Genomic DNA, 13,802 nt, shown 5'->3' on the forward strand with positions numbered 1-13,802 from the left:
CGCCATTGTAATGCTACCAATATAACAAGAATAATATTACATATAGGTAGAATATTGATAGTATAAGAGTATAAAGAGAGGAAGACTTTGGTAGCGTGGCCGTGATAGTTATTTACTCTTATCGTACACTGGTCGTGTCTTACACGTCAATACACATCTATTACGTTCTTAAAGGCGACTTCTCAAACACTGCTTCGTTACAACTCTTTATTAATTACGAACATGACATGGACATATTAATAACACCTTCTATTGAAGTTACTAGGACATTATATTTACGTTACTAGGACATCATATTACGTTACTAGACACTCTGATTCTCGGACACGAACATGAAATGAATACACTTCCCACGTAGGTAACTCATCCCATGGAAAGCTCTGACAAACACTCACGTGACCTAGGGGAGGCCTAGCAGGTGGTCCTGGGTTGTCTCTATGGGAGACTGCTTAGCTGGGCGCCGGAGGGAAGTCTCGGTCCTGACCGGAGGCGACTTGCCTCCGGCCCTTGACTTCTCTCGAGCAGGCCTGGTGGTGTAGTAGCTGGCCACCTTGTTACAAGACAACTCCCTCTCTGCGAATCCCTCGAGGGAGGACCAGGACGTCCTATATATTGGGATGCGAGCCGTCAGGTTCAGCTGGCCGGGGGGGGGCGGCGAAGGGTCTCCTTACATTTGACCTCGCAAATGTGAGGTCATGTCTGGACTTTTCAGAACTATCTGGGAAAGTCATCAGGTGGGGCCGTGTGTATATTGGGAGAGCAACCGTGAGAGTTCCCCTACACTTGACCTCCCAAACGTCGGGTCAGACTGGAGTTTCTGAGATGTAAGGAGAAGTCATCAGGTGGGGCCGTGTGACACGAGAGGCCCTGGTTGATTTGTGGCCCCTTGAGTTGGGCTCCAAGGGTTACATTTGACCTGGCTAATGTGAGGTCAGGCCCGGCCTTTGTTCAGAGAGTAGGTTATTGTATATTGGAAGAGAGTCGGCTGGTGCCTTCTTACATGTTTTGTTGGGGCCACATGTCACATGGGAGGGGAGCTAGGCTGATTTACAATCCTTGGTCAACCGCAGAGTTACCCTATACTTTTGACCTCGGCTAATGTCGGGTCAAGTCTGGCTTTCCTCGCGATGTAAGCTGTGGTCTGACAACCCCTCACTACACCTCCCGCCGAGGGGAGCTAGTTGATTTGTAACCCCCGGTCCACCGTGAGAGTTACACTTGACCCCCCTAATGTCGGGTCAAGACTGGCCCCCCTCTGCGGTGTAGGACATTGTGTATATTGGGAGAGAGCCGGCTGGTGCCCTCTTACATGTGTGACATGGGAGGGGGAGCTAGTTGATTTACAACATCCTTGAGCACCTGCGACGGATACCCTTACACTTGACCTAGGGAAGGCCTAGAGTTTCTGAGATGTAAGCTGTGGTCTGACAACCCATCACTACAACTTTCTTCCTCAAATACACTTTCTTCCTCAAATACACTGTCTTCCTTAAATACACTTTCTTCCTCAAATACACTGTCTTCCTCAAATACACCGACTTCCTCAAATACACCTTCTTCCTCAAATACACTTTCTTCCTCAAATACACTGTCTTCCTCAAATACACCTTCTTCCTCAAATACACTGTCTTCCTCAAATACACCTTCTTCCTCAAATACACTGTCTTCCTCAAATACACCGTCTTCCTCAAATACACCTTCTTCCACAAATACACTTTCTTCCTCAAATACACTTTCTTCCTCAAATACACTTTCTTCCTCAAATACACTTTCTTCCTCAAATACAATTTCTTCCTCAAATACACTTTCTTCCTCAAATACACTTTCTTCCTCAAATACACTTTCTTCCTCAAATACACTCTCTTCCACAAATACACCTTCTTCCTCAAATACACTTTCTTCCTCAAATACACTTTCTTCCTCAAATACACCTTCTTCCTCAAATACACTTTCTTCCTCAAATACACTTTCTTCCTCAAATACACTTTCTTCCTCAAATACACTTTCTTCCTCAAATACACTTTCTTCCTCAAATACACTCTCTTCCACAAATACACTCTCTTCCTCAAATACACCTTCTTCCTCAAATACACTGTCTTCCTCAAATACACTTTCTTCCTCAAATACACTTTCTTCCTCAAATACACTCGCTTCCTCAAATACACTTTCTTCCTCAAATACACTTTCTTCCTCAAATTCACTTTCTTCCTCAAATACACTCTCTTCCACAAATACACTTTCTTCCTCAAATACACTCGCTTCCTCAAATACACCTTCTTCCTCTAATACACTGTCTTCCTCAAATACACTGTCTTCCTCAAATACACTGTCTTCCTCAAATACACTGTCTTCCTCAAATACACTCTCTTCCACAAATACACTTTCTTCCTTAAATACACTGTCTTCCTCAAATACACTTTCTTCCTCAAATACACTTTCTTCCTCAAATACACTTTCTTCCTCAAATACACTCTCTTCCACATATACACTTTCTTCCTCAAATACACTCGCTTCCTCAAATACACCTTCTTCCTCAAATACACCTTCTTCCTCAAATACACTGTCTTCCTCAAATACACTGTCTTCCTCAAATACACTTTCTTCCTCAAATACACTCTCTTCCTCAAATACACCTTCTTCCTCAAATACACTGTCTTCCTCAAATACACTGTCTTCCTCAAATACACTTCCTCAAATACACTGTCTTCCTCAAATACACTTTCTTCCTCAAATACACTTTCTTCCTCAAATACACTGTCTTCCTCAAATACACTGTCTTCCTCAAATACACTCTCTTCCTCAAATACACTCTCTTCCACAAATACACTTTCTTCCTCAAATACACTGTCTTCCTCAAATACACTTTCTTCCTCAAATACACTTTCTTCCTCAAATACACTTTCTTCCTCAAATACACTCTCTTCCACAAATACACTTTCTTCCTCAAATACACTCGCTTCCTCAAATACACCTTCTTCCTCAAATACACCTTCTTCCTCAAATACACTGTCTTCCTCAAATACACTGTCTTCCTCAAATACACTTTCTTCCTCAAATACACTCTTTTCCTCAAATACACCTTCTTCCTCAAATACACTGTCTTCCTCAAATACACTGTCTTCCTCAAATACACTTTCTTCCTCAAATACACTGTCTTCCTCAAATACACTTTCTTCCTCAAATACACTTTCTTCCTCAAATACACTGTCTTCCTCAAATACACTGTCTTCCTCAAATACACTCTCTTCCTCAAATACACTGTCTTCCTCAAATACACTTTCTTCCTCAAATACACTTTCTTCCTCAAATACACTGTCTTCCTCAAATACACTCTCTTCCACAAATACACTTTCTTCCTCAAATACACTGTCTTCCTTAAATGCAGCAGCTTTTTTTATGTACAGCAGTTTCTGGTCTAAGAGATAGAGCAATTGTTCTTTAAGTGTATAGAAACAACTTCACAGTACGACTAATTCTATCCATTCGTACACTCATGATTCTACTCTTCCCTCTTCTTCACATTTTTCCCTACCTCCTAATTCACAAACTAGATATATTTCTAGAGCTGATATATTTAATTTATCAATGTGGATCTGTTCAGCATCTCCGAATGGTGAGGTAGAAACTTGATTAAATTCAATCGTAATAAAACTCAGTATTTGCCAATTACACTTTTCAAATTAGGTGATCTCCCACCAATCACATTTCAGGACGCAATCATTCTGCCAAATTCAAAATGGATATGCTAGACCTAACCATTTCTTCGAATATGTCATGGAAGCCACACATCCTCAGCATTGCTAAAGCTGCCTCCCAAAATCTGGGAATGCTGTACAGATGCCGTAGCTATTTCACTCCTGAGCAGTTGCATCAAGTTTATAAGAGACTCATTCGTCCTAACTTGGAGTACTGTTCTCATATCTGGGGTGGCTCTTCTTCTGTCCAACTGTTAGATAGGGTGGAATCAAAGGCATTTCGTCTTATTGACTCTCCTCTTTTAATTGATAATCTCTCTTCCCTTTCTTTTCGTCGCAATTTTGCTTCACTCTCTCTTACAGTACTTTCACTGGCAGTGTTCGGTGGATTTGGCATCCTGTGTACCGCCGGCAAGGCCGTGGGATCGTAACACACGGCTTGCCCGCGGTGCCCACCGTTTCTCTGTGGATGTCGGTGACACTAGAATAACCCGTTATATTACATCCTTCTTTCCTCGCACAGACAAGCTGTGGAATGCTCTGCCTTCTTCTGTGTTTCCATACATTACTTATACAATCTGTCTCACTTTAAAAAGCTGGTTTTCCGTCATCTTTGTGGTGTAGATTAATACAACCTTTTTTTTCTAGCTTAATTTCTTTTTACTCATATTTTTCCGCCCCCAAGGCCCCGTAAAAACACACACAAAAATCTAGGACGATCACATCTGCAGCAGTCGGCGATGGTATATCCCCAATGGCAACTGACAACACAAAAAACAAGCCCGGGATAATAGGGCTCTGCATAAAATGTGGCGAGGAGTGGGCCTCAATAGTGATTAGGCTCCCCGCCCTTTCATTTAACAACGACAGCGGCTTGTGGGGAACTTCCCCGGTAGAGTCAACGTATATTGAGTATACGCAGATTATATTTACGAACATCTTAGATAAAAGCGAACACAGGGAATTGTTTAACTAAGATGTGGCAACATTCAGCAGCATCAGATGGTGGAGGCGCGAGAGTAGTACCAAGTGTTTCATAGGCCTCAGGAGTCGAACACTTGACATAGTTTCGGGTACTACAGTATGAATTTAAGGATCAGGGAGTTATTTTAGTCAGTTTCTCATTCACTCACCCAGTTACTTAATAAGACAGTCAGTCACTTATTTAATTAAAAAGACAGTCATTCGCTCAGTTCTTTATTAAGACAGCCATTGACACAATTATTAGTTTTCTTCAACTCATTTGAAAATATAGTTTTCTTTTTGCATCTCTCCTACAGGTAAGACAATTGTGTACATCTAAATTATATTATTATACATGTATATGGATGTGTAGTAGTGTTATAAATTATTGACTGTAAATTATGCACTCGATATGACTCAGATTTCTACTCCATTCTATTTAGATATCTTAATTTAAATGTAATTTATCAGAAACCCTTCTAAAGATAGCAACAACTCTCAAAAGGCTCATCCAAGTTTATTAAAGAATAAATAATAATAATTTTTTTATTTAACTTTCTGGCATAATAAACTATTTCAATTCTATTAAAGGAAAGACGCAGACATGGCCCTGGAAAGTCTGGCAATGAATACAGGAGGAAAGACCTACTCTGTGTTGGACGAAGATGATGGTGGCATGTTGGATGAGGCGTTTCTGGGTGCCCTCACCTACCAGCCTGGACAATCACTCTCAAACATCAGTGTCAAGGTAAAGTGCGGCATAGATACCGCAGTTTGGGCCACAGTAACATGTAGTTGCCTGGATAAACCAGGGGTAAACATAGGTTCTATTCACCTCATCCAGGGAAGAGACGAGGTGCTGGTTACCATAACCAGGGGAAGAAGTAAGGTCTAGTTACTATAACCAGGGAGAAAACTAGGTCCTAGTTACCTTAACCAGGACTAAAAGTAGGGTTTAGTAACTTTAACCAGGGGTAAAATAAACTCCTTAACCAGACTTATAACTAGGTCCTAGTTTACCTTAACAAGGGCAGAAGTAGGGTCTAGTTACCTTAACCAGGGGTAGATTAGAACCCAGTTACGTTAACCAGGGCTAAAACGAGGTCCTAGTTACCTTAACAAGAGGGTAAAGTTAGGTACTAGTTATCTTAACCAGAGGTAAAAATAGGGGCTAGTTAACTTAACCAGTGGTATATTAGGATTTAGTTACCTTAACCTGAGGCAGCACAGTTTATGCCTACCTTGATCATTTTATCATTGTTAGCAAAACCGTAGAGAGTCATCCCGACACACAAGCGGAAGTTTTCAACAAGCTTTATACAGCGGGACTTAAAGTCACACTTTCCAAATGTGAATTTTTAAAATCTATAACTTAACTCCTTGGTCAAGTAGTCGATGGAGACGGAATTCATGCAGTTGACGGTAAATTCAAAGCCTTACACAATTTTCACGTCCTACAAACGTTGATTAGGTGCGTAGTTTTCTTGGTTTATCAGGTTATTGCCATTTATTTATGCTATAAAATGTATTTTACGTTCGCTTTGCTGCTGACTATGTTCCTCAAGAAAGACACGAATATTGTCTGGAATGATATACAGGAGAATAGTTTTACTGGATTGAAGACAACACCTATTTTGGCATTTCCTGACTGCACTCAACAAATTTACTCTCCGTCCCGACGCCTCAGGACAAGGGTTCGGGGCTGTTCTCGTGCAGCTGAACACACAAGGGAAACATAAAGTGATTGCTCACGCCAGTCGTAAACTTAATGACGCAGAAACAAGCTATTCAGTTATGCACCTGGAAGTATTAGCTGTTGTCTGGTCAATCAAGAAGTTTGAATTGAATTGAATTGAATTGAACTGAAACAGTTTATTTAGCCAGAAAAACACAGATACAGAGTGGATAATAATAACAATATGAACATGGCTGAGCCAGTTGAGAACCTGAACTCTCTTTTAGGCACCTCATATATACTATATTTTGATCTCAAGCAAGTATTATGTAACATTTAGTATCATCTGGAATAATACAATTGCATGGTGGTAATAAGAACATCTCATAATGTTACCTCGGTTATCACTTCAATGTTTTTAAATTTTATTTATTTTGTTAGCTTAATTATATATATATATATATATATATATATATATATATATATATATATATATATATATATATATATATATATATATATATATATAAATCACAGTGGAATTGAAAACATAAGTATAATGGGGGAGCAGTACAACATGGGTTGTACAGCATTATGGTTGAACAAGAGGACAGAGCTGTCAGGATTATGTCTAGTTGGCAAATATGTTTATTGCAATGATAATTACTTATCTATTTACATGATAATTTCCGATAAAGCAGTTTTGATGGTACAATAAAAGCAGGTACTGTAAATATAGTAGGTGTTACAAGAAACATTAATACTTAGACAAAAGATATTTTTTAAGAGATGATTTAAAGGAAAGGAGCGTAGTCTTTGCTCGGATGGGTGGGGGTAAGTTGTTCCACACCTTCACACGGTGATATTTTATGGAGGTCTGGGACTGAGAGGAGGGCATGGGGGGTGGTCTTTGTAGCTCTGGGTGCCTTAAGCTGTATCTCTGATTATTCCGGAACTGGAAATAATTATTGTCAAGCAAGTAATTGATAGATTTGTAAACAAAGAAGGCACAGCAGTAGGTGTTACTATCTTCGGATTTGAAATTTTTCACAATAGCAAATTTTTCGTTTGTGTGATCTGCTTTTTTTTTTCAAGTATGTCATTGTCCGTACAACTCTCCTTTGTGCAGTAACCAGAGATTATGTTTTTGAAGAGCTGGAGGCTCCCCCATAGTGTGTGACAGTGTATCAGGTGTTGGTAAACAAGATCATGATAGATTTCTTTCATTGCTGTGAGAGTGAGTGACTGTCGAGTGTGATATATGATACCACACTGTTTATTGACTTTACTGTGAATGGCTTGTATGTGGTTTCTCCAGTTAAGTTTCTCATCAACAATAACTCCGAGGAATTTAGTATTTTGTTCGCGTTTGAGGACTGTATTACCAAGGTACAGAGGGTCCTGGTCTGGGGGTAAGTTTTTCCTTCTGTGAAAGATCGTGTAGTGGGTTTTCTCAGGGTTTAAGGTCAGTTTATTACCTATTACCCAAGTCCTGACTTTAGTTAATTCAGTGTTCATAGTTCTCATCAAGGAATGGAGGTCTGAGTTGCTGGCATAAAGATTACTATCGTCTGCAAATAAGTTGCATTTTATGAGTGTGCTGGCGTGGAATATGTCGTTTATGTACAACAAGAACAGTACCGGGCCGAGAATGGAACCTTGGGGGACGCCATACAAGATTGGTGAAGAGTCTGCTTGGTAATTATTATAGCAGACATACTGCATCCTGTTGAACAGATATGGGGTAAACTAATTGTGGGGCAGGTTCCTAACGCCGTAATGTTCAAGCTTTGAAAGGAGGATGGTATGGTCGACAGTATCTAAGGCTTTAATGAGGTCCAAGAATACACCGACTGTGAACTGACTGTCATCAAAGAATTTAAAATGTCATGAGTAAAGGATAGCAGAGCACTCTCAGCCGTCCTTCTAGCTCTAAATCCAAACTGGAAGTCTGTGAAGATGTTATTGGCATTGCAGAAGGAATTTAGTCTACTGTATTACATGCTAGCTTTTCCAGTATCCTACTCAAGGCTGGGAGGACTGATAAGAGGCGGTAATTCTTGAAGAGACCTTTGTCCCCAGATTTTTTTTTTTTTGCTGGGTGAACTTTAGCAGTTTTCAGTTTATCCGGAAAGACACCACAAGTGAAGGAGGAGTTACAAATGTGTATGAGGACAGGTAGTAATAAGTGGGCTATTTTCTTAATGGTGCTCATTGGTATATTGTCTTCGCCTGCTGCTGCATGTTTGGACATTTTTATGATGGCAAATAATTCATCTGCTGTGACAGGAGATAAGAGTAGCTCATTTTGCTGTCTGTTTTGGAGGTAGGCTCAAAATTCCTCCTGGTAATCTGGGATGCTCTCTACAAGATTTTTGCCAACATCAATAAAATATTAATTGAAGTGGTTGACAATGGGGGAGGGTTCCGTTACAACTGAATCATTTATCACAAAAGCTGAGTGAGGGACCGAAGGCTGAGTGTTCCTGTTCTGAATAGAACTTATGACATTCCAGGTTTTATTACTGTCGCCTGATGCTGATTGGCATTTCTAACTATTTGAGTTACTCTATGGTATTTCTGATACTTCAATAAGCACCACCGAAAGTTATGGGTCTTTTGCAAATTTCCTTTGGATTTATTTTTTTAATATCCCATAACCGTCCATACGGATCATGTAGCTGTGGCGGAGTTGTTCTTTTGGAAAAACCTTTCAGGCAGACTCGCACTCTGGTATTTAACTATTCAAGAATTCGCCCCCCGTGTTCAAGTACTTTCTATGACGAGCGAACGTTGTCGCGGATGCTTTGTCCAGACCAGTTACGTCTGTATCTTTGTTTACGCTATCGCAATTACGGGGTGAACATGACTTGATTCCTTGTGGACTACAGTCATTTTTGCTCTAGAGTCGGGGGAGGAAGCTTATCTACTTAAGTTACCTCTTCTGTTCTGGCAGTTTGAACTACGACAAGACATACTCCACCGCTGCAGACCGAATGCACAGGATACTGTCACACAAATTGCTGTACCTGACACACTACGAATGGCTGTACTTACTCTGTGCCACAATGTCCCTCATGCAGGCTATCCCAGACGTGACAAATGCCTAGCGGAAATAAGAAAACCTTAGAATTGGAATATCATGAATATAGACATCGAACAACTCATTGCTAAAGGTTCATCGTGTGTTGAGCTAAGGTCTCCACTGTAACGTCATTTCTACACAAGAGCAATTGACTTGTTACAACTTTCGAAGAAACACCAAAGTTATATTTACGTACTTCTACAGATCTGTTATTTCAGTTCTTTTGCAGGAAAAATCAGCCGAGGCAGTAGCCCACGCTCTAGTGAAAATATGATATGACCCATTCACGACACCCAAGGTTATTTTATCCGACAGCGTATCAGAGTTTAAGAATAAACTTTAACACAAATTTTCATGCAATACAGCATCCAACAAAGCTACATCACAACTTATCACCCACAGGCGACTGGTCTGGTTTAAAGAACCAATATAAAATCCTTGAAATTCTTGAGATATTATGAAACTCATGCACATGGCATGGGAGGACTGGTTACCTCAAGTAGCAGTTTCGATAAATGGGTCGATCAATAGTTCCACAGGCCAATTCCCCTACTGTATTGCTTATGGCACAGACAAATGTTTACCCCATGATGTTCTTACAGGAACTCCTCTACTTATGTACAACATGGACGATTACTCTAAAAAGCAAATCAATATTTTTACAAACATCCATGGCAAGGTACGGACACATTTATCAGCGTCTCGTGCTGAAATAATTTACAAACAATATAAACAGGCTAAGCTTACAGCGCTATCATGTTGAGAGAACCTGAAGGGATCTCTAAACAGTCGCCCAATTTTTCAGATCCAAATCTGATTACCGCCAAGGAAACAGGCATAAAAACAAATTAACCGAACACACAAATTATAGAGGTAATATATGCGGACTGACTAAGAAGGGTACACCCAGCCCTCCCATACACAACTCTTTGCCAGTGTGGTGGATCCTGTGCCGGCTGAGTTAGTAACTGGAATGAAGTAAGAATTTTTTTTTTGCCATCAAATGGATTTAACCTAATAGACTATGGGCGCCATTGCTTTCACGGGTTAAATCTACGATGCCCTTTGGCTAAACTTCTTTAACTAGGCATACCCTAAATATGTGCCAAATTTCGTGCTTTTATCATCAAAGGCACAATTCATCCACATATGTGCTGCGCTTATAATTTAAGCTGCCCGAATTCACGCCAAGTACTGTAACATCTGGTAAAGGGGGGAGGGGGGGGTAGCGGCTATATTCTGAGGCTATTTGAATACATGACAGTTGTAATACTCACATAACTATTATTAACCAATAAATAGATGACATGCCTGAGTGAGTGAGTGTGATATTCATCGCAGGAGGAAGACTCATGTTGTTATTATGGTTCAGATCCATGAGATGGAGTACCATGGCGCCAACTTGACTGTCTACAGCACCTTTAACGTTGACTCTTCAGTGGGCCGCAAACTACAGTTTCGTCTCGACATGGACTCGACAAATCATATCACATCCAATCCCTATCTTGTGAGCCCTAATGGCACTCGTATCACCACTGCAGTGCTGGACAGCATCATAAATATGTGGACCATTGACGTGGCGCTTGCACAGGTAAAGTAATTCTCCTTAGTAGCGATGACACTGGTATTCTCTCTCTCTCTTAATTTATTCCAGACAAAGATGCGTGATATGCTTCCGAATATATATATATATATATATATATATATATATATATATATATATATATATATATATATATATATATATATATATATCATGTAAATCCACAATGAAAACGTGGATAAGATTTTATCAAGTCCTCTCTCCTCGAATTGGAGCTGACAAAGAAGACTTTGAGGAGGTGACGCAACAACCAGGATATGGAGAAGAGAAACCCCGGAGTGATAACTAAGACGAGTCATACTCGTGTCTCGTCCCTAGATGGCGTTGCTCGTGGTGCTGGGTAGGTAGATCAGGACAATATTGCCCTTGTTAAATCAATTATGGACTATCCACCCATCCCATTGAACACCCTTAGTAAAACGTGCATTAAAAGGTTACAAATAGTACAAAATATAGCCCTCAGATTTATATATAACATAAAATATACAGACCACATCAATAATGAACAGCTACACAAGAGAGCAAACCTCTTAGCAATCAATGTAGATATACACAACAAAGCTGTAAATATTTGGAAAAAAGTGACTGAACCTTACACAGAAACATATCAAAACTGGATAAATAATATAGACAACGAAGAATTCCAAGAACACAGTTGGTTTAAATCAGCCAGGAAGAAAGTAATTGAACCATCTCCTGCCCCAATATACATATAAAACAGTAATAGAGAGAATAAAAGATGAGTGACCTACCAGCTCCACAAGAACCTGGCAGGCCTCTCCATACAGTGTACCTTTAGACTAACATAACTAATATTTAACATTTAACATTTAACATTGAACTAACATCTTAGTACAAAAAAAAAAAAAAAAAAAAGTGACTACCCTCCCAGCTACACAAGGACCTGGGCGGGCTCACTAACTCAAAAAATAATAATAATAATATTAATAATAATAATGTGATTACCCTCCCAGCTATATCAGCCAGGAAGAAGTAATTGAACCACCTCCTGCCTCAACATACACATTTCTACATAAAACATTACTAGAGGAATAAAGATGAGAGTGACCAACCAGCTCCACTAAGAACCTGGCAGGCCTCTCCCATACAGTGTACCTTTAGACTAACACAACTAACAGCAACTAACACCTCCAAAAAAAAAAAAAAAAAAAATGTGACTACCCTCCCAGTTACACAAGGACCTGGGCGGGCTCACTAACTCCAACAATAACAAATAATAATAATAAGCAGCATTATATAAATAAACCAATATTAATACGAAGGTCTGACGACCCAAGGGAGCAGAACAAAGACAAAACACCAATAAGAAAGATGAAGCGATCTGGTTGAGCCCAGATTCTTTCTACTCCTACTGTATTTCAGTTTCACCACTTTTCCTTCAACTCCTAATAATCTTCTTTCACCTCTTAACTAAAGACTTCGTATCGTATCGTATCGGCGTGGTTCATGCTTTCTGGGTGGAGGTTCATCTTCCCCCCTCAAAGACCTCCGTAGCGCAGGCGCGCAGAAGGAGATGATCACCTGGATTGAACAAAAGATGGATCAGATTGTTGAACATAATAGGCTCATCCTTACCTAATGGTCTTATTAGCCTGCAGATCTTCTGTGGGTAATAAGATATTGAAGTGGTTTTTAGATAAGAGGGCCATTTCGCACTCTGTGACGGGTGACAGCACAAGATGGGAAAAGATGAGGAATAGTTTCTTTAAGGTCAGTGGTGGAGTTGACAGGTAAGGGAGAGTCGACTGTCTTTATGTTGGGAACCACTAGATCTCCTACCAAGTCATTGCCCAATAATAAATGAATGCCGCACACAGGCATTGGGTCTTTCCTAATGGCTATTTGCACTTCCCCAGTAATCAAGGGACATTGGAGGTGCACTTTAGCTAAAGGATAGCGAGAATGGGATGAGAGATCTGAAATTAGAACACTCATTAGTAAATGCGGTAGATATATCAGGAATGACGTTAAACAGGAGGATAGATTGTGCTGCGCCCGTATCACGTAGTATACGAATAGGGAAAGAACGAGACCCCTCTATGATTGAAATTTTTCCCTCATAGGTAAATGAAGAGAAGAGATCCTGATGGGGCCTTTCCACATTGGTATTTGCTATTGGTTTGGATTTGGGATCCAGGGAACTACTTTTAGCAATTCGACACTTTGGGTGTTTACAAGTCTGGATCGTATGGCCTGGGTTTTTACAGTAAGAACAATAAAACTTGGTTGCATCAGGGGGGGGTAGGTGTGGGACCTTTCGACCTACCACTCACGTCCTCAAGGTTATCATCAGAGGAGGACCTAACATGACGGGAAGTACCACGTTCCCCACGGCACAGTGACTCCACCAGCAAGGCGTACTCATCAGCCAGCTCAGGGGCACGTCCCAAATTAACCTCTCCACGCTCCTCCACATGCTTCAAGATGTGAAATGGTATCTTGCTCTTCCACTTCTCCAGGACTACCAAGTTTAACAAATCCTGAGGTGGCCATTAAGAAAACCTAGATAAATTAATTAATGGTCAAAATATAAGTGGATTACCCTAGAAAATATCACGGCAGTGGATAACCAGAAAGTCCCGGAAACTACCCAAGTTATACCTAGGGAAATTACACTTATGATTATTGTTCTTCCGAGAAGATCCTTAGATAAGGATAAGAGACTTGAAAGAGGTAGGGCGTATTACGGCATTAATATAAAGATCCGGATTAACAACCCTGATATACTTGAAAGAGGAAGGGCGTATTACGGCATTAATA

At 40.2% G+C, this 13,802-nt stretch overlaps 1 protein-coding gene across 1 annotated transcript; it reads left to right on the forward strand.

Moving 5' to 3' along the window:
• Positions 1 to 5,222: 5,222 nt before the first annotated feature.
• Positions 5,223 to 11,033, forward strand: LOC121872199. The gene is made up of 2 exons (XM_042374872.1): positions 5,223 to 5,406; positions 10,791 to 11,033. The coding sequence occupies exons 1-2, from the start codon at positions 5,263 to 5,265 to the stop codon at positions 11,016 to 11,018; spliced, it is 372 nt and encodes a 123-aa protein (XP_042230806.1). The 5' UTR covers positions 5,223 to 5,262; the 3' UTR covers positions 11,019 to 11,033.
• Positions 11,034 to 13,802: the final 2,769 nt, after the last annotated feature.

Source organism: Homarus americanus, unplaced genomic scaffold (genome assembly GCF_018991925.1).
Source record: "Homarus americanus isolate GMGI-L3 unplaced genomic scaffold, GMGI_Hamer_2.0 scaffold28802, whole genome shotgun sequence".
In the NCBI taxonomy this organism is placed as follows: Eukaryota; Metazoa; Arthropoda; class Malacostraca; order Decapoda; family Nephropidae; genus Homarus; species Homarus americanus.

Coding starts and splice junctions, on each gene's coding strand:
- LOC121872199 (XM_042374872.1), top strand. CDS start 5,263: ATGGCCCTGGAAAGTCTGGCAATGAATACAGGAGGAAAGACCTACTCT. Junction 5,407..10,790: donor TCTCAAACATCAGTGTCAAG/GTAAAGTGCGGC, acceptor ATTATGGTTCAG/ATCCATGAGATGGAGTACCA.